The sequence below is a fragment of the Mastomys coucha genome, unplaced genomic scaffold, assembly GCF_008632895.1.
Source record: "Mastomys coucha isolate ucsf_1 unplaced genomic scaffold, UCSF_Mcou_1 pScaffold21, whole genome shotgun sequence".
Classification (NCBI taxonomy): Eukaryota; Metazoa; Chordata; class Mammalia; order Rodentia; family Muridae; genus Mastomys; species Mastomys coucha.
The window spans coordinates 175,055,347-175,075,031 of record NW_022196904.1 but is presented as its reverse complement, the minus strand read 5'-3'; the positions used below and the strand labels follow the sequence as shown (position 1 = coordinate 175,075,031).

Below are 19,685 nucleotides of genomic sequence, written 5' to 3'. Positions count from 1 at the left end.
ACATAAGTACACTGTAGCTGTCTTCAGATACCCCAGAAGAGGGCATCAGATCTCATTACAGATGGCTGTGAGCCACCATGTGGTTGCTAGGATTTGCACTCAGGACCTTTGAAAGAGCAGTCAGTGCTCTTAACCACTGAGCCATCTCTCTAGCCCTATAATTAAATGTTTTTTTTTTTTTCTTTTAAGATTTATGGGATTTTTGTTTGTTTGGTTTGGTTTGGTTTGGTTTTTTGAGACAGGGTTTCTCTGTGTAGCCTTGGATGTCCTGGAACTCACTATGTAGACCAGGCTGGCCTCAAACTCAGAAATCTGCCTGACTCTGCCTCCCAAGTGCTGGGATTAAAGGTGTGTGCCACCACCGCCCAGCACCCTAAGTTCTTTATATATTGTGGATATCAGCCCTTTATCAGATGTGTAGCTGGTAAATTTCCTTTCCATACTGTAGGTTCAGCTTTGTCCTAATGATGGTGTCCGCCATTGTGCAGAAGCGTCTCCATTTCTTGAGGTCCCATTTATTAATTGTTAACTTTAGTGCCTGTGATCATGGTGTTCAGTTCAGAAAGTCTTCCCCTGTGCCAGAGTTCCAGACTCTCCCTCACTTTCTCTTCTCTCAGATCAGTGTTTCTGCTCTCATGTTGAAGTCTTTGATCCATTTGGAGTTGAGTTTTGGACAGGATGATAAGTGTGGATCTCTCTGCATTCTTCATTTGACCAGCACCTTTCATTGAAAATGCCATCTTTTTTCCAGTGTGTATTTCTGGCTTCTTTATCAAAAATCAAGAGTCCATAGATGTGTGGACATATGTCTGGGTCTTCAATTTGATTCTGTTGATCACATGTCTGGTTTTGTACCAATACTCTGATGTTTTAAGCTCTGTAATATTACTTGAAATTGAAATGGTGATACAACCAGCAGTTCTTTGATTATTCAGAATTGTTTTAGCTGAAAATTGACCTTTCGAGATCTGTAAAGAATTGTGTTAGGATTGATGGGGATTGTGTTGAATCTGTAGAATGGTAGGATGGCCATTTTTACTATGTTAATCCTGCTGGTCATGGGCATGAGGGATCTTTCCATCTCCTTTTATCTCCTTCAATTTCTGTCTTCAGTGTCTTAAAAGTTTTAGTCTTACAAGTCTTCCCCTTGCTTGGTTAGTGTTACCCTAAAATATTTTCTATTTTTGAGGCTATTGTGAAGGATGGTGTTTCATGAGTTCTTCTCAGTCCGTTTGTGATTTGTATATCAGAGGGCTACAGATTTTTATGAGTTAATTTTATATTCTGCCACTTCACTTAAACTATTTGTCAGCTGTAGGAGTTTCCCAGTGGGATGTTTCGTGTTACTTATATATCTATCATGCCATCTGCATATAAAGATACTTTTGTATCTCTCTTTCTATTTGTATCCCGTTGCTCTTCCTCAGTTGTCTTATTGCTCTAGTTTCAAGCACTACATTGAACAGGTGTGGAGAGAGTGGGCAACTCTGTCTTGTTCCTAATTTTATCAGAGTTGCTTTGAGTTTCTCTCCACTTAAGTTGATTTGATGGTGGGCTTGATACAAACTGCCTTAATTATGTCAAGGTATGTCCCTGTATGCTTAATCTCTCCAGGATTTTTATCATGAAGGGGTGTTGGATTTTGTCAAAGGCTTTTTCTCCATCTCATGAGATGACCATGTGGTTTTTGTCTTTCGGCTTGTTTACATGGTCAATAACTTTTATCAATTTACATATGTTGCTCCATCTTTACATTTCTGGGATAAAGCTTACTTGATCATGGTCATTGATCTTTTTGATGTGTTCTTGGAGTCTGTAAGTATTTTATTGCAGTATTAAGAATGTTTGCATCTATGTTCATAAGGGAAATTAGTCTGTAATTCTCTTTGTTGGATCTTTACCAGGTTTAGGTATCAGAGTAACTACCCTTATAAGACAAATTGGGGCAATGTTTCTTCTGTTTGTATTTTGTGAAATAATTTGAGGAGTGTTGGCATTAACTCTTCTTTGAAAGCCTGGTAGAATTCTGCACTAAAATCACATGGCCCTGGGCTCAGTTTTGGTTGGGAGACTTTTAAAGACTGCTTCTTTCTATTTCACTAGAGCATGGATGTTGGAATTGCGTATCTGAACTTGAGTTGACAAGAAAATTATCTTTTTTTTTTTAAATGATTTTCTAATTTGGTGGCGTACAGGTTTTTTTAAAAGTATGTCCTTCTGATTCTCTGGATTTGCTCAGTGTCTGCTATTATGCCCCCTGTTCACTTCTACTTTCATTAATTTGGATGTTCTCTCTCCACCTTTAGTTCATTTGGATAAGGGTTTGTCAATCTTACTGATTCTTAAAGAACCAACTCTGTTTTTCACTGATTGTTTGTTTGTTTTGTTGTTGTTTTTATTTTATTCATTTTAGACCTGAGTTTATTTCTTGACATCTATTCTTTCTGGGTATGATTTTTTTTTTCCTTATGTAGGCACTTAGTGCTATGCCTCTACCTCTTAGAACTAACACCTTCATTGTGTCCCTGAGTTCAGGTAGGTTGTGTTTTCATTTTCATTCAATTCTAGAAAGCTTTTCTTTCTTAATTTCTGTCTTGACCCATTTCTCATTCAGTGGAGAGCTGTTCAGTCTCAGTGTGTAAGCTTTGTGTTGTTTCTGTGGATGCTGACCCCCCCTTTAATCCGTCGTGGTCAGATGGGATGCAGGATGTCGTTTCAGCTTTCTTGCAGCTGCTGAGCCTTATTTTAATGTCTGCATATGTGCTCAGCTTCAGAGAAAGCTCCGTGGGGTGCTGAGAACAAGGCATATTCTTTTGTGTTTGGGTGAAATGTTCTGTAGATGTCTGTTGGGTCCATTTGGTTTATAACGTCTGTGAGCTCCAGTATTTCTCTGCTCAGTTTTTGTTGGGATGTCCTGTCCATTGCTGAGTAGGACTTCCATTGTAGTCTCCCACTGTCCGAGTGTGAGCATCAATACATGACTTAAGCTGTAGTACTGTTTGTTCCTTTTGAGAACTTGAGTGTCCTTGTGTTTGGTGCACAGACGTTGAGAATCACAATGTCCTCTTGTTGGATTTTTCCTTTTAGCATGTAGTGCCCTTCCCTGTCTCTTCTGAATAGTTTTGCTTTGGAGTCTACTTTTGTCAGGTATAAAATGGCTATACCTAGGTCCATTGGCTTGGAACCTCTCTCCATCCTTTACCCTGAGGTGATGTCGGCCCTTCCTGTCGAGGTGTGTCTCTTGGCTGCCTCAGAAGGACAGATCCTGGCTTTGCAATCATTCTGTCAGTCTGTGGCTTTTCATTGGGGAATTGAGTGTTGAGAGTTGTCAGGGAGCAGTGTTTGCTGGTTCCTGTTATTTTGTTCTTGTGTGCTTTCCTCCCCCTTTTGTTTTGCTGGCCTGAGATTCTTTATTCCTTGTGTCTTCTTGAGTGGGATTAACCTCTTAAGGTTGAAGTCCTCTATCTATAGCACCTTCAGTAGGGTTGGACTTACGGATATTACTGCTTGTATTCGGTTTTATCTTGGGAAAGCATTTCTACCTCTATTGTGATTGAACATTTCGCTGCATACAGTAGCCTGGGCTGGGATCTGTGGGATCTCTTACAATTTGTAGAACATCTGTCCAGGCCCTTCTGACTGTTAGAAGTCAAGTGTTGCTGGGCAGTGGTGGTGCACACCTTTAATCCCAGCACTTGGGAAGTGGAGGCAGAGGCAGGTGGATCTTTGAGTTCGAGGCCAGCCTGGTCTACAGAGTGAGCTCCAGGATAGCCAGGGCTACACAGAGAAACCCTGTCTTGGAAAATTGAAGCAGGAGGTTGGTAGGGAGCAGTCAGGTGTTATTCTAATAGGTCTGCCTTTATATGTTACTTGGTCTTTTTCCCCTGCAGCTTTTAATGTTCTGTCTTTGTTTTGTACATTTAGTGTTTTGATTCCTATGAGCAGAGGGGGATTTCTTTTCTGGTCCAGTGTATTTGGGATTCTATAAACTTCTTGTACCTTGATAGACATCTCCTCCTTTAGGGTATGAAATATTCTATGATTTTGTTGCAAATATTTTCCATTCCTTTGCCCTGGGTTTCGTCTCTTTCCTCTAGACCTATTATTCTCATATTTAGTCGTTTCATCCTGTCCCAGATTTCCTGGATGCTTTATGCCTGGAGTCTTAGATTTAACATTGTCCTTGACCAAGGTACCCATTTCTTCTGTCTTGTCTGCAGTGATTGAGAACCTTCTGTACTTCATTGGTGAACCTTGCCTGAGGTTCCTGATGAGTTCTTATTTTTTTATGTCCACATTTCCCTCGGTTTGGGTTTTCTTTATTGTTCCCACTTTCAGGCCTTGAACTATTTGACTCCTTTCCTTCCACCATTTGCTTTCATAGATTTAAGGGGTTTATTCACTTTCTCTTTAAGGACTTGTATCATATCCAGAAAGGCTGTTTTAAAGTCATTGTCTTATTCTTCAGCTCTGTTGCCTTTCCTGGGGCCTGCTGGAGTAAACTGGCTGGGCTCTGGTGGGGACACAGTGGTCTGGCTGGTATTGTGACTTTACACTGGCATCTGTAGGTGTCTGGGTTTGGGGGAATTGTAATTCTAGGTGTTTGTATCTAGTCTTCCCTTTGATGGGTGGGTGCCTTCTCTGGTTCTTAGGAGAGTGTGGTAGCTGTAGGTTTCCTGGTAGCAAATGCGTCTGGGATCCTGCAAGGTGTGGCTTTAAGGAATGGGACTGGAGAGCCCGGAAAGGAAGCAGAGTGTCCCATCAGGATCTGGAAGGAGAGGCCACAGCAGGTAGTCTGCTATGGAGCTGGGGATGAGACCAGGGATTGGATTTGGTGGAGGAGGGAGCAAGAAGATCTGAACCTCACCTAACTACCTCAGTGGCCTACTTCCTTCTCTGGCAGGCTGGGATACCGGGATGAATGGTGGGAGGACCGAAGGTGGAGATGTGTGGCAGTCCCTGCTGAGGTGTTTGAGAAGGGTTTCCTATAGCCCAGACTGGTCTCAAACCCCCTGTGTTTATGTGTTGTCCGATGGCTTTAAAGTATCTTTTTCCTTAAGTGTTATTTCATGATTTGTGTGTCTGGGGGTATGTGCACACATACATGTGAGTCTGACCTCAGTCCTCTGGAAGAGCAGCAAGTACTCTGAACCATAGAGCATCTCTCCAGCCCTGGCCTTGAACTCTGTCCTGCCTCCATCTTCTGAGTGTCAGGGTTTCAGGTATGAGCCACTATGAACCTGGCATGATTGAGCTGTCACAGCCATAAGACCCTTAAGGGAATAGGAGAAGCCAAAGGGCACCAGGTGGGCTCAGGTCATTGCTGTTCTCTCAGAATTCTCTTGATTTATTAGAACGCCATGTGTAGGCACTGCAGGGTGTCTGCTGGGTCCTCATATATGAATATGATGTTATATAAGAGAATCAAGGGTAAGCTGAGGGTGGTAGCGGTCTCCTAGCACAGAGGAGGCTGAGGCAGGGGGGATTGCTGTGGTTTTGATGCCAGATGAGACTGTGTCAAAAAAAATTTAAGTAAAAACTGACAAGGGAGTAAGGCGGGGCCTATGTCACACTGACAGCCTTTCCACATGTGGCCCTGACACTGGCTGTGCAGGCTAGGCGATAATGCTTGGGACACTTGTGTCACAGACATAGAGTGAAGGCCCTTCCCTACAACAGTTAGGCGGCCCAGAGAGGCCACAGCAGAGGCCGCCGCACACACGCAGCGGCTCCCTGGCTGTGTACTAGCTGCATACATTGCACACAGCTGGTACTTAGGGTCTTAACAACGTTTGTGTTTGTTCCTTTTTAGAGGTAAAAATCTCATGTAGTCCAGGCTGGCCTCAAATCACTACATAGCCAAGGATAACCATGAACCTCCCACCTCTCTCTTGAATGCTGGGATTATATAGTCTTGCACCACCATACCCTACATGCAGTTCTTAAACATAAAGATAGAAAACAATCACTTTTCCATTATGTGATCTCTGCTAGAGAAGAGTTAGGAGACTCTGCAGTTTATCCTGCTGACAACGTGTAGGCTCTTATAAATATGTTTATGATTTTAAGTAAAATATCTAAAAATATTGTAAACTACTAATGTGTGAGACACAGATGCGTTTTGCAGTGGGGATTTTTGTTGATTCTTGGAATATAGTCATGGAGAATTTATGCATTTGGATTTTATTTGCATTAATATCAAAACAGTAGGCAGTCCCTAAACTTAAAAATGTCAGTCACCGTGCCAAGTAGGCAGGACTCAGAAACGGAACGACACCCAGTCAGAGCCTCCTCCAGCACATGATAACCGAGCCAACAAACTCACTCTCAGTGGGTGTGGATGAGGGGACAAGAACGTGGCTCAGTGAGTCACGTCATCTGCAGGAAGAGATTTGATGTAGTGGTGGGAAGCCACCAGGAGAGCCAGAGTCAGTGCAGGAAACAGAGGGTTTGTCATGAGGGAGGCTGAAGCAGTTGTTCCAGGGAAGGGGTAGGGTGAGCCGGGACTTGAGCAGGGAGCTGACTGCGCGCATTGGCTGTCCAGGGATCGTCTGGGTCTGAGTTGGTTCACTTACGGTGAATTAAGAAACTGTTGGGTGCTTGGTTTGACAGTTTGATTCTTAAAATCTGGACAGTGCAGAAAAGATTAGCATGGCTCCTGCTCACAGATGACATACAAATTTGTGATGCCTTCCATATTAAAAAGAGAAAAACTCTTTCAGGTTCATGCTCTTCTGAAGAACTTAAGTGTGGTTCCCAGCCACAGGCAGCTCACAATCTGTAACTCCTGCTCCAGGGGATGTGATGTCCCTTCTCTCTCTCTCTCCCTCTCTCTCTCTCTCCCTCTCTCTCTCTCTCTCTCTCTCTCTCTCTCTCTCTCTTTACCTCTCCCTCCCTCTTTCCCTCCCTCCCTCCCCTTCTCTTTCCCTCCTTCCCTTTTTTCTCTCCCTCCCTCCCTCTCTCTCTCTCTCTCTCTCTCTCTCTCTCTCTCTCTCTCTCTCTCTCCCTCCCTCCCTCCCCCTCTCTCTTTCTTGATAGGGTTTCTCTGTGTAGCTCTGGCTGTCCTGAAACTTACCAACTCTGTAGACCAGGCTGGTCTGGAACTCAGAGATCTGCCTGCTTCTGCCTCCTGGGTTCTGGGATTAAAAGTGTGGGCGGCCACCACCACCACCATCCAGGGTATTAAAGAAAAATATCAAACTGATAAATTCGCCAGGTTTCTGTAGTTCTACAGTTGTTTTCTCTGTGCCCCATACATCATTTATAAAGGCATGCTTTATATTTCTGAGTGGAAATACTGCCCGAGACAGGGGTGTTTGCTTGGTAGGATCGTCAGCACTGGCTGCGTGTGCAGGGTGACTTCGAAGACCAGGAAGCTCTTTTTATATTTTCATTCGTGTCTTTCTCATGGGCTCCAGGAATCTGCTTGTGTGAAGGTGGTGGCAGCTATGAGTATATGGGATCTGTGCATGGAGAGGGGGCATCATGACCTGGAGCAGTTCGAGAAGGTGCATCGATACATCAGTGACCAGCTCTTCACACGGTTTGTAAGTGACTTTGTCCGGCCTGGCCTTCAAGGCGTGGCTCCCCTCCCAGGGTCCTCTCCCAGGGCAGCTCACACAGAAGTCACTTCCACAGAGGCAAGAGGCACAAGGCATCGGGGTTTGAGAAAGTGCTAAAGGCCACCTTGCTTAGGAACCTTCAAAGAGTGATGAGGCTATGCAATTGTGTGGACTTATGGTTTTGTTAGAGCTCTTTACAGGAGTGCCCACAAGGGGGAAACTTTCACCAGTTTCAACAGGAAATCCTTTTAATAATATGCTACTCGAGCTGACAAAGGGCTTGAGGACCTAAGTTCTTTTTTCTTTTCTTTTTTTTGTTTTTGTTTTAGGTTTTATTGGTTTTGTTTTTCAAGACAGGGTCTCTCTAGAGAGTCCTGACTATACTAGCACTCACTATATAGACCAGGCTAGCCTCCACCCGACAAGAGATCTTTCTGCCTCTACCTCCTGAGTGCTGGGACTAAAAGTGTATACCACCACTGCCTGACCTGAGGACCTAAGATCTATGCCCAGTACTCTTGTTAAACAATAGCAGGTGTGGTGGCACACACTGGTTCTCAGCACCAGGGAGGGGAGGGACAGGTAGCTTGTTTGGCCAGCCATCTGAGCCTGCTTAGTATATTTCAGGACAGCAAGGGCCCCTGAAGCAGGACACCAGTGGTGTCCTCTAGCATCTGTACACACATGCACCTGCACACATCAGATAATACAATAGTGAGTACCTATTTATGTTTTTATGTGTGTAGTGGCGTACCATCAATGTCCACGTCTGTCTTTCTAGAAGGAATAAAGAAAAATCCCCTCTGGAAGGCAGAAGTGGCCTTCACCATGCAGCAGTCACTGATCAGTAGTTCCCAACCTTCCCAGTGCTTCGACCCTTTAATACAGTTCCCATGCTGTGGTGACCCCAAGGCTATCCCATTACCACTTCATAACTGTAATTTTGCTACTCTTTTTTTTTTTTTTGGTTTTTCGAGACAGGGTTTCTCTGTGTAGCCCTGGCTGTCATGGAACTCACTCTGCAGACCAGGCTGGCCTCGAACTCAGAGATCCACCTGCCTCTGCCTCCCAAGTGCTGGGATTCAAGGCATGCGCCACCACCGCCCGGCAATTTTGCTACTCTTAGAAGTCATAATGTAAATATCAGATATGCAACCCCTGTGCAAGGGTCGTGTGACCCACAAATGGATCACTAGCCACAGGCTGAGAACCGCTGGCCTAGAAACTAAGGAAGAGGATACCGCCCCAGACTTAAGCCCTCACACTGAGCTCCTAGACAAGGAGACAGGGTGTGTGGCCAGGAAACCACACAGACTAATCACACATGGTACTGACATGTACTTTACTATTCAGCTACGAAGAAGCTAAAAAGAGAACAAAGCTGGCAAAGGCCTGATTGTGAGAATTGCAGAGTAAATCCTGGTAGGGTGTATATATGGGTCTGTACCGGGTCACCTTGGCCCTGGAGCAAGGAGATGAATATAAGATGTGACCAAATCAACCTTGGAGTACCCTAGAGACAGAAAATGAGGTACTTACCAGCTGAGCCACAAGCTTGTCTTGTCTTGTTTTGTTTGAGACAGGGTTTCTCTGTGTAGCCCTGGCTGTCCTGGAACTCACTCTGTAGACCAGGCTGGCCTCGAACTCAGAGATCTGCCTGCCTCTGCCTCCTGGGATTAAAGACGTGCCTGGGTGCAAGGTGCCTCTCTTGTCCCCACAGAAGGAGAGGACCGAGCGGCTTGTCATCAGTCCCTTAAACCAGCTGCTGAACATGTTCACGGGGCCCTACAAGCTGGTGCAGAAGCGTTTCGACAAGCTCTTGGACTTCCACAACTGCACTGAGAAAGCGGAGAAGCTCAAGGACAAGAAGACTCTGGAGGAGCTGCAGTCGGCCCGGAACAACTACGAGGCCCTGAACTCGCAGCTGCTGGACGAGCTGCCCAAGTTCCAGCAGTACGCCCAGAGCCTCTTCACCAACTGCATCCACGGCTACGCCGAAGCCCACTGTGACTTCGTGCAGCAGGCCCTGGAGCAGCTGCAGCCGCTGCTGTCGGTGAGTGAGTCCTGCCCTGCGGGACCGAGTCAGTGCTGAAATACAATCAGAACTTTCTGGAATTTGTGGTGGGGCCATGAGGTCCTGCCCATTCATGGTACCATGAAGCCTGAGGTTGTTCAAACATCCATCTGAAGGGCAGAGCCTTGTCTCTTACATTGGCTGCCATTTTACTGCTGACCATAGTGTGGTCACCCAAGACCATCGAAAACACAGTTATTCCCGTTATGATTCATAACAGTAGCAAAATTACAATTATGAAATAGCAATGAAAATAACTTTATGGTCGGGGGTCTGTATCAAAGGGTCGCAGCATTAGGAAGGTGGAGAACCCCTGCTCTAAAGACTTTGTGCAGCAATCCTTCACCTGTGTTCTCTCCTTTCCTGCCTTGACTCCCACGGGCTGCAGTTACTGAAAGCCAGCGACCGAGAAGGCAACTTGATCGCCATCTTCCATGAGGAGCACAGCCGGGTCCTACAGCAGCTCCAGGTCTTCACTTTCTTCCCAGAATCCCTCCCGGCTCCTAGGAAGCCCTTTGAGAGGAAAACCACAGACCGCCAGTCATCACGGAAGACCCTTCTGGGCATGGTGAGTAGGCACCTAGTGTGGCTCCCGGGACTGACCTGTGCACACCGGGCATCTAAGCACGTCCCCTCACTCCTCGTCTCTACTCCGGGTGGGAGTTGGTAACCGCCAGCCCTCTACCACAGGGCCATTACCAGGCTCACCCAAGTTAAGGTGTGGAGCTGCCGAGCACGTGAGCACCGTGCAGGAAGGCGTATTTAATGTTGAACAGCCTGCTGTGCTTCTGCACGAGAACAGTGTGGTGGGAGTCTTGACTTTTCATAACAAAGGGAGAACCTGAGGTCATTGGTCCAGCCTGTTCCATCTCAGGCATCACTGTTGTGGTTGCTGGTACCCAGCTGGGGTCACCTGGAGTTTTGATGTGCATTTCAAGCTGCCTCCTGAATCCTTCTTGGATCTTAGTCAAGCATTGGTACACTGATGAGTTAATTAAGAGAAATGAGTCAGGCCTGGGTTTTGATCTTTTGTCAGGAAAGCCAGCAAGCACAGCCAAACGATTAATGACTTCTTTGCCTAGAGTAGCATTGTGGCTTTTGGTTTTCTAACATAGGTCTTTCATAGTTTAAAATTTGGGGTAATATATGCCAGGTCATGTGGGTTCCTAGGCAGAAGGACCAGTCACCTCCCTTCATAAAATCCCGTGAGCATTCGTTTACTTCTCCAGGGAGAATTGGATTTACTGTTGCCTTTAGTTCTTCTTTTTTAAAATTTTTATTTTAGATTATGTGTATGGAATCTAGAAGAGGGTGTCAGATGCTCTGGGGCTCCAGTCACTGATGGCCGTGAGCTGTCTGACATGGGTGCAAGAGCAGTGAACACCCTTGACCCCTGAACCATCTCTCCAGCTCCTCCCTTTAATTTAACTCTTGTTATTTAGACTTATATAACAATAATATAAGACCTAGTGATATACTTGGTATTTGGAATTTTTTGTTTTCATTTTAAATTTTATTTTAGGGGCTGGAGAGATGGCTCAGTGGTTAAGAGCACTGACTGCTCTTCTAGAGGTTCTGAGTTCAATTCCCAGCAACCACATGGTGGGTCATAGTGTGATCTGGTGCCATCTTCTGGCCGGCAGGCATATGTGCAGGCAGACCAGTGTAACACAATAAATAAAAAAATGTTGTTTAAAATTGTTTTCTTTTATTTTGGTACTAGCAATTGAACCCAAGACCTTATGCAAGTTAAAAAATATGCTCTGCCTCTGGGCTACAGTGCCTCCCCAGCCTCAGAACTTTAACTGGTGGCATTTTAATCATATTTTTGTTTTGTTGTTGTTGTTATTTTTGCATAAAGTAAGGGTGTTAGCTTGCCTCCTAGCTTCAGAGACATTAAAACACCACTGTGCTTTTTACCTAACAGCCTGACTTGATTGTAAAAGTGTCTTTTGTGGGGTGGTTCAGGGTTGGCGCCTCACTCCTGCTGTGGCAGGGCTGAGATTAAACATGGCTGCCAGGGTGCCATCCAAGGTTTCTTATTGGCTCTGTTCTGCCTTCCAGCCAAGCTACATGCTGCAATCAGAAGAGCTGCGGAGCTCCCTGCTGGCGAGGTACCCACCGGAGATGCTCTTCCATGTCCAGCGGAACTTCAACGCTGCTCAGGACTTGGATGTCTCCCTTTTGGAAGGGGACCTGGTGGGCGTGATCAAAAAGCAGGACCCCATGGGCAGCCAGAACCGCTGGCTCGTGGACAACGGAGGTGAGCGCTGGATATTCAGACTCTGAGGAGAAAAACTGTGAGCCTTTGATGAGGGGGCAGTAACTGTAGAATTGTCCTGGTTTCTAGGTAGTGTGGAGCCCAGGTTGATCCTGAAGCTGCCTGCTTCGGATTGCTTTTGTTTTGACAACTTTCAGAGATAACTGTGTTAGTTATTTCTCCTGAAGATGTCCCTGTGTTTATCCTTTGCCTTCTGATTCCATAAAGTATGTGTGTGAACGAAAGCCTATAGTTTTTGTCAGCTTTCCCCTACAGCGATATTCACGGCTGTTTAGAGAGTGACTTGAAATCAAACAGTTCATAGCTTTCTTTTTTTGGAGGAGGATTATGGACATCAGTGTAATCTTTTTCCCACAATTCTAAAATGCAGCAAGTTGAGAAGAACAGGGCTTTCTCAGAACCCTCTTGTCAAAACCTGAACTGAATAGCAGGAAAGAAGCTGTGATCATAACGTACTTTGTGAAGTAGCTAAGTATTTGACATTCCTCAAACAAAAAAACCTTTGAGTTCCAAAGACCATGATGGCCCAAGTATTCTGGGGGCCTAGACCAATTTTAGCATTTTGGGGTTCCTTTAAAACCATCTTTATAAGGTGGCTCTGTTGATAATGCTTTACCAGTCTGCGGTCAGAATTCAGACCCTGAATCCATGTAAAAAGCCAGATGGCGTACCTCACTCTGCATCCCTCTCCTGTCGGGACCAGGAGAGTCCTTGGCTCTAGAAAGCTGGAATTCCTTCATGAGAAGAGTCCTGGGATGGAAACAAAGACAAAGGTCGATAAGACTCAAATAATCCCAGCATTTAAGGAAAAGAAGGAGTCACATGACTAGGTCCCGCGGCCTTTCTTTCTTCAGACAAGAAACACTTGAGTGCTTGAAACATGTGGCCGAGAGCCCTCTGTCACCACCAGGCTATTTGTTGAAGCGAGCACGTGCTGGGCACGGCTGTGTGCTTGTTCCAACGCGCCCTGACCCTAAGATGGTCCTGATGTGTGGAGGGGACAAGTGCAGGTGGCCTTTCTGAGGGGCTCAGCACAGGGACAGCCTTGAAATCCATCTTTGCCAGACGTGGTGTATTTGAACTTCAGCCCACCTAAGTCTTCTCTCAGTTAGGTGATGCTCTGGGGAGCCTGTCACATTGTCTTCTGTGCCACTACCAAATCCAGTAAGGCTGGCCGTGAACTTGCAGTAAGCCTTCTGTCTCAGTCTCCTGAGTGCTGAGGTTATAAGCACGAGCTACTTGATGTTTGATTTTTGTCTTGGCATTGTCCTGTCAGTTGTCCATAGACAACCTTGTCATTTTAGGGATGTGTAAGAATGACCTAGAAGGTAGCCACAGGCCTAGGCAGGCATCTTCTGGCGTGGGTGCTGCAAGCTGTGGATCACTAAGCATTTGATTTCATCACTCTTTACCTAGCTCTTGTTTTTTTGTTTGTCTGTTTGTTTTGTTTTTTGAGTATGGTGATTTGGCTGCATGTGTGTCTGTGCACCACATATGCCTAGTGTGCCTGTGGAAGCCAGAAGGTGATGTTAGACCTCCTGGAACCGGAGTTATGGATGGTTGTGACTGCCGTGTGGGTGCTGGGAATCGAACCCAGGTCACTGGAAGAGGCAACTTGTGTTCTTAACTGCTCAGCCATTGCTCCAACCCCATTGACCTAGTTTTTAAATGACACTTTGTAAATTCTTTGATATCCCCCACTCCCCTACCCCACTCCTCTTGCTTCAAGCTGTAGCTGTTTTCTTTCCTTCTACAGTCACCAAAGGCTTTGTCTACAGCTCCTTCCTGAAGCCTTACAATCCTCGCTGCAGCCATTCGGACTCCTCCGTGGTCAGCCACTCCTCCACAGAGTCCGAGCACAGTGGCTCCTCCCCCAGCTTCCATCGCCAGAACAGCAACAGTGCCTTGACCTTCAACTCCAACAACATGAGTGTGTCGTTCACCTCAGGACTTTCCCTGAAGCAACCTCAGGATGCTTCTCCACCGAAGGACTGTGTCCAAGAAACTCTCGGGGTGTCCTCGAACACGGGGAATCCAGAAACTGGACCTTCCTCATGCTTTTCAGACCCAGGCTTTTCCTGCCAGCGCAGGCCAGGGAACTCTGCAGATGGTGCCAGAGAAATCTGCCAACCTGCTTCAACCCTGAGGGGCTGCCATCGGGGCTCCCCGCATTCAGAAGTGGTCAGTTACTCTGTGCCAGGACGAAATGACCAAGGCAGTGACTCTTTAAAAGTAACTGCCAGAGCCTGTCAGAGTCCAGAAGACAGAGACAGAGGGCTTGGAAGCAGTGAGACAGAAGGCAACCAGGTATGCACATCCCACCCTGTGTAGCTCCAGAGTGTGGGCAAATATGGAGTGAGTGTGGGAAAGGACCAGGACCAGTGTGGGCAGGACCTATAAATCCAGTCCTGTCCTACATGGCCCAGAACCATGCTGTCCTAGGGAGCAGCTCCCCCACTCCTGAACCCCACCCCTAACATACACACATACACACACACACACTCTGCCAGGCCTTCCCCACGGCTGTTCTGCCTTATCTCTGGGCATTTAAAAGATGCCAAGATGAAACCCGTGAATCCTTCTGGTGTGTGGAGGCAGCTGTTTAACCCTCCGCCCATTCAGGCTTTTACCCACCCAGCTGTATTTTTTTATTCCTAGAGTCCAGAAACGAAAGACCAGTGCTGTTTTAGTTTTTCCTGATTTTGCTCCCCATTTTGGTTCCCCCATGTTGAGTCAAGGCTGCGCCTTTGTTGTGGAGGCTCACACAGCTGCGGGTTTTCTCACCAGTGTTAGGAGATGTGGTCTGTGTTTTGCCTCAGGGGAAGTCTGGATTTTAAAGGCCAGTTCTGCCTTTCATGCCACAGCTGAGAGTGGAGGCTGCTGGCTTCTGTCTGGCGATCCTTTCAGCTGACAGCTTAGGACAGATGTCCCAGTTCTGAACCCGAGTGGACAGTATTTTCTGACGTGCTGACAGGGAGCTCAGTTCTAGCCTATCTGACCCTGGGGCCTCGTGGTCTCTCCCATCGCCGAGCACACTCCACCCCCATGTTGGGCCCTATTTATGGCACCTACAGAGACCTTTCTTGCTTTGAGAATAATTGTGTATTATTATATTAGTTCATTTTGGGGTTTTCTTCTTTCCTGTTCTGGAAAAGGAATGTGGGGTTTGGGGACAGGCTAAGCCAGTGCACTGAGCTATCCTAATTGATAATCTCTAGGTGGAATACAGAATCAGGGCATAGAAGGGTTCACCTATCTTCCATATTGACCAAAGGTTCAATATGGCTGTTCTTTAAGGCCACTCTGAAACAGTGAAAAGCTCAGCAATATTTCTGAGAGGCTTTTGTTTTTGAAACAGGGTCTCACTGTGAATCCCAGGCTGATGCTCCTCCTGCCTCTGCCTTCTACGCCCTGGGATGACAGCATTTGCCACCATATGCAGGTGGTTTCAGTTTTCTTTTCCTCTGGCCTGTTCACTGTGGACTACTCCAATCATATATAGCTACTAAAACTCTTAAGTTAAATCAGATTAGAAATTCAACTTTTAGCTGGGCGGGTGGGGGCACACACCTTTAATCCCAGCACTCTGGAGGGAGAGGCAGGCGGATCTCTGAGTTTGAGGACAGCCAGGGCTACACAGAGAAACCCTATGAAAAACCGAAAAAGAAAACTCTGCTTTCAGGGCCAGAGGGCACAGCAGATATACAGTACGGACGGTTGCCGTCACAGCCATGCTGCCTGCAGGTTTCTAACCCTCTCTCTCCCTCACACAGGTCTATTTTGCCATCTATACCTTCAAGGCGCGAAACCCCAATGAACTGAGTGTATCAGCCAATCAGAGACTCAGGATCCTTGAGTTTAAAGACGTCACAGGCAATACAGAGTGGTGGTTGGCCGAAGTTAACGGAAGGAAGGGCTATGTCCCATCCAACTATATCCGAAAAACTGAGTACACCTGAGCCAAGTTGCCTCCCATCCCCCCTTGCTGCCGCTTTCAGTCCGCCGGAATGTTTTGGTGGGCTCCAGGCTCCTGCTCCCAAGCAGGGCCCCACCACACTGCTCATCCATAATGTGGAGCGCGAGATAAGCTTTGTTCTGATTGGGTTGTACACTTTGATGCTCGCTAGAATTTGAAGTGGATGGACCCCAAAGGTTTGCCAGTGATTCCGTGTCCACAAGAAGCAGGCCAAGTGCCGGTGTCAGCTTTGGGAAATGAGACGTTCCCAATCAGAAAAGCAGTATTGTGCGCTGGTAGCTGTGCCAGCATCAGCAGACGCTGGTGTTGGTTGCCACGTGCTCCGTGGTGGACTGAGCAGTCACGGGATGAGGAGGAGCAGGTTCTGAGACCTCCTCCATCGTACCTCTATACATGGGAACAGTCTTGTCAAGATCACACCAAACCTGGTGTGTCAAAGGCCTGAGACACCCTGGTGCCCGGCAGCTTTCTCTCTGACACTTGCCCCTCACTCCTAATTCTTAACATGCTAACCTTTCACTGCTTCCCCGTTGAATGTTTACAGTCTAACTTTTCTTCTGACCGTGTCTGGAAGGTTCTCTTACCTTGTCGAACATGGTCATCTGCCTCTTCTCTAACACTCATTTCAACTTTGTTTGATCTCTGTGGTGTCTCCTAACCTTTCTCCCTTGTACGCCATAACTGACAGACTTCCCTAGACTAGCGGGCTCGGCAGTCCGGCCAGCCACTGAAAGTATTCATTCTGCCAGGTGGAAGCAGGATGCCTGCCTCGCCCCCTTCCACCCTAGCACTCTACTGCCATCTAGTCGCCTCCACACGTGCTCAAGACAACCACGTGGCTTATTTGAAGTAGGCAGGATCAGTGGCCCCAGAAACTAGTCTTAGAGTTGGAAATAAGAATTTTCTTTCTCACCACGAACTGCCATACTTCAGAGACAATATTCAAAGCCAGACAGATGCTAAAGTGCCTAATGAGACCTCAGACCCAAGGCCGGAAGGTGGGTCGCTAAACCCATGTGAGGACTTGTCTCAGCATGGGTCTTAGACTCCAGTTCTTCCCCATCCCTCTGGCTGCTGCTCTTCCAGCTGCACGTTTGGCCTTAAAGTCCTGTTGAATCAGGGCATGCCTGTGGACACCCATGGCTGCACCACTGGTCAGAGCCTCTTATGAAGTGTTTATATTTAGAAATGTTTATATTTAAGTAGCTATTTTATAAATAAAAGCATTTCTATTGACCATAAGTGTGTTTTCTTCATCTTGCATTTCAACCTTTTTTCTCATCTCTCCCAGCTGAGTCAAAGGGGAGTACCTGTTTTCTTTCAAATACTTGCTAACACAGTTTCTGGTCATATATTTGAGTCATTAAAATCCAGTTTGAGGCATTTCTCTTTCTTTTTGAGGGGTGGCATGGGGGTGATCTTGTTATGTAGCCCAGGCAGGTCTCAAATGAGATCCTCTTGCCTCCCCTGAGTGGTGGGGAGGTGTATGTACCCTGACAGCCAGCTTTAAGTTGATTTAAAAAAAAAAAAAAAAAAAAAAAACAGTACGAGGTGTTGGGTGTATGGTGTGCACTTTTAATTCCAGCACTTAACTTGATTTAGAGATTTTCTTTTCTCGGTCGTGATTTCCTCTGCATGTCTGTCTTTGCTGAGCTTTTCATCCAAATCCTGAAGTCTCTCATCCTAGGAGTTCAATTCCTTGTTTAGGTTCTTATAGTGAGAACTCTGGAATTTGGGTTTCCTAAAACAACAACTATAAGAACACTGTAAGAATGTGCTTTTGTTTCAGTCCCAGGTACTGTTCAGAGGCAGGGGACCTTGATTTGCCTCAAGCTCTAACAGAGGCGTGGTTTTGCCAGCTGCGGATAGTCTCTGTGATTGTGTGACATTTGGAATCCTGGGAACTTTTCAAGGGTATCTAAATGTTAGAGCCTCTCAAGGTGGGTGGGTGTTGGTCATTTAGGGAGGTTGGTTTCAGTTTGTTAGTAACCATGGTCAAAGAAGAACCAAAAGGAATTAGATTCAGGATTTCCCTAATTCCTTTTTCCCCCCACCCACCCCCACCCCTGATTATTGTTCCTCCCCTGTCTATAGTGTGAGGGGGATGAAGCTAGGGAGGGACAGGAAGGGTGGGAAAAAGAACCCACAAAGTAGCAAAGACCCACTACAGGTTCTGAATTCTTTCCTCTATGAATGTTTCAAGCGTTCTCACCACAAAGAAGTTAGTTCCCATCTGAGTAAGACTGTTGTTCACTGTCTCCGGCAGCCTACACAGCACCACTGTGGTGCTATGGGCGAGGAATCTGGCTTTGGCTGGGGAGCTCACAGGCCCACAGATGAACCTACCACTGCTATTCTGCTCAGTGCACATATATCAAACCGCCCTCTAGATTCTTAGCCCCACCCATAAATTAAGGCAGCTCTCAGACCGTCAGAGACGCTTCTTTGTGCCACGGATGGCGATTAGCACAGAAACTCACAACTGGTCAGAGTACAGAGGGTGAGTGCGAGTGGCCTTTCCAGCCACAAATGATAACCAGATGTTACAGGTGTCACAGTTAGAGACCATCAGAGACGTTAGGGGCGGGAGAGGGGCGCAGAAAGTATGTGAGGGTCAGAGGTCAGGGAGGGCTGGAGCAAAACTAGACAGGACAGGAAAAATGCCTTGATGACAGGATCAAGCCAGTCAACGTTCTAGTGAGAAAGGGTTGTGCATATACACATACACACACACACACACACCCTGGTTATTCAAGGGGCTGTGGACAGTCAGTGACTTCTGGGGGAGAGCCTCAGTTTTCTTAGAGGTTCTAGGGAGGTCGACCACATCCAATGGATGGCCCCGACCTCACAAGTATACGAACAGCACAAATTAGAGTCGATAGTTATTAAAACAAAAATCAGGAAGCTGGAGGCCTGGGGGTGATCCGAGGAATTAAGGAGATGAGTGTGGACCGAATATGGTCAAATACATTATGTGAAATGCAATAAAATATTTTTAAAATAATTACATCCAGTAATTCATGCATTGGGCATTCTGCAGTATGTGATGATTTAAAATGTTGCTTGTGATAAACTTATACAGTGTTTGCCAAAGGAGAAATGACAGCTAGAACAGCCCAGGGTAAACAACCCATCCGAGGTGGGGGCTGAGGGCTACCTCAGGGACCTCAGAGCTGATGATCGATAGCAAAGCCATGCAGGCTTCACTAAAAGGCATCGCCTGGTTTGGAGAGAATGGCCTGGAAGATGAGCAGATCAAAGGCATGAGAAGCAGTGGCTGGGATATGGAGTCTAACGGACTTAGGCAAAAGACTTAGTGAGAAAGGGAAAGAGAAATATCCTATGAAGAATATGAAGTTGAGGAAGTAGGGGAGTCCTTTAGAAAGAGTGTACGTTTTGTCTCAATACTGTATGCTTTCTAGGCCTCTGTTACCTACGATTACGTCTGCAGGATCGGCAGGGCTACATCACCCGGGAAGCTGTAGGTAAGGCTGGCCCCAGGACAATGAACACTAACATAACAAGTCCCCGGGGAATTGGTGTCTGCAGTAAAGGTTGAGGCACGTCTGTCTTGTTAGAGTTTCTATTGCTGGGATGAAACACGCCAGGTTTATTTGGCTTTACATATCCTGAGTTATATAGATAGAGACCATTGAGAGAAACCAAGGCAAGAACTCAAGCCCAGCAGAACATAGGCGGAGCTGATGCACACTCCATGGAGGGGTGCTGCTTACTGACTTGCGCCTCACAGCTTGCTCAGCCCTTTTTTGTTACAGGACCCATCAATCA

The 19,685-nt window shown here is 46.5% G+C and overlaps 1 protein-coding gene and 1 non-coding gene across 5 annotated transcripts in view; both read left to right on the top strand.

Annotated features, from left to right (window-relative positions):
• Positions 1-17,135, top strand: part of Dnmbp (dynamin binding protein) — a 94,529-nt gene extending 77,394 nt beyond the window's left edge. For 2 of the 4 annotated variants that reach the window (XM_031390395.1, XM_031390397.1), the window contains 6 exons: positions 7,419-7,547; positions 9,283-9,615; positions 10,025-10,204; positions 11,701-11,899; positions 13,674-14,224; positions 15,691-15,876. In XM_031390395.1, the coding sequence (XP_031246255.1) occupies positions 7,419-7,547; positions 9,283-9,615; positions 10,025-10,204; positions 11,701-11,899; positions 13,674-14,224; positions 15,691-15,876 (1,578 nt within the window). Of the gene's footprint in view, positions 1-7,418; positions 7,548-9,282; positions 9,616-10,024; positions 10,205-11,700; positions 11,900-13,673; positions 14,225-15,690 lie in introns of all 4 variants that reach the window. The other 2 variants (XM_031390396.1, XM_031390399.1) reach the window with 2 other exon arrangements.
• LOC116104253 lies at positions 6,597-6,703 on the top strand. The gene has a single exon (XR_004123771.1). It is a non-coding gene; the product is annotated as a U6 spliceosomal RNA (small nuclear RNA).
• Positions 17,136-19,685: the final 2,550 nt, after the last annotated feature.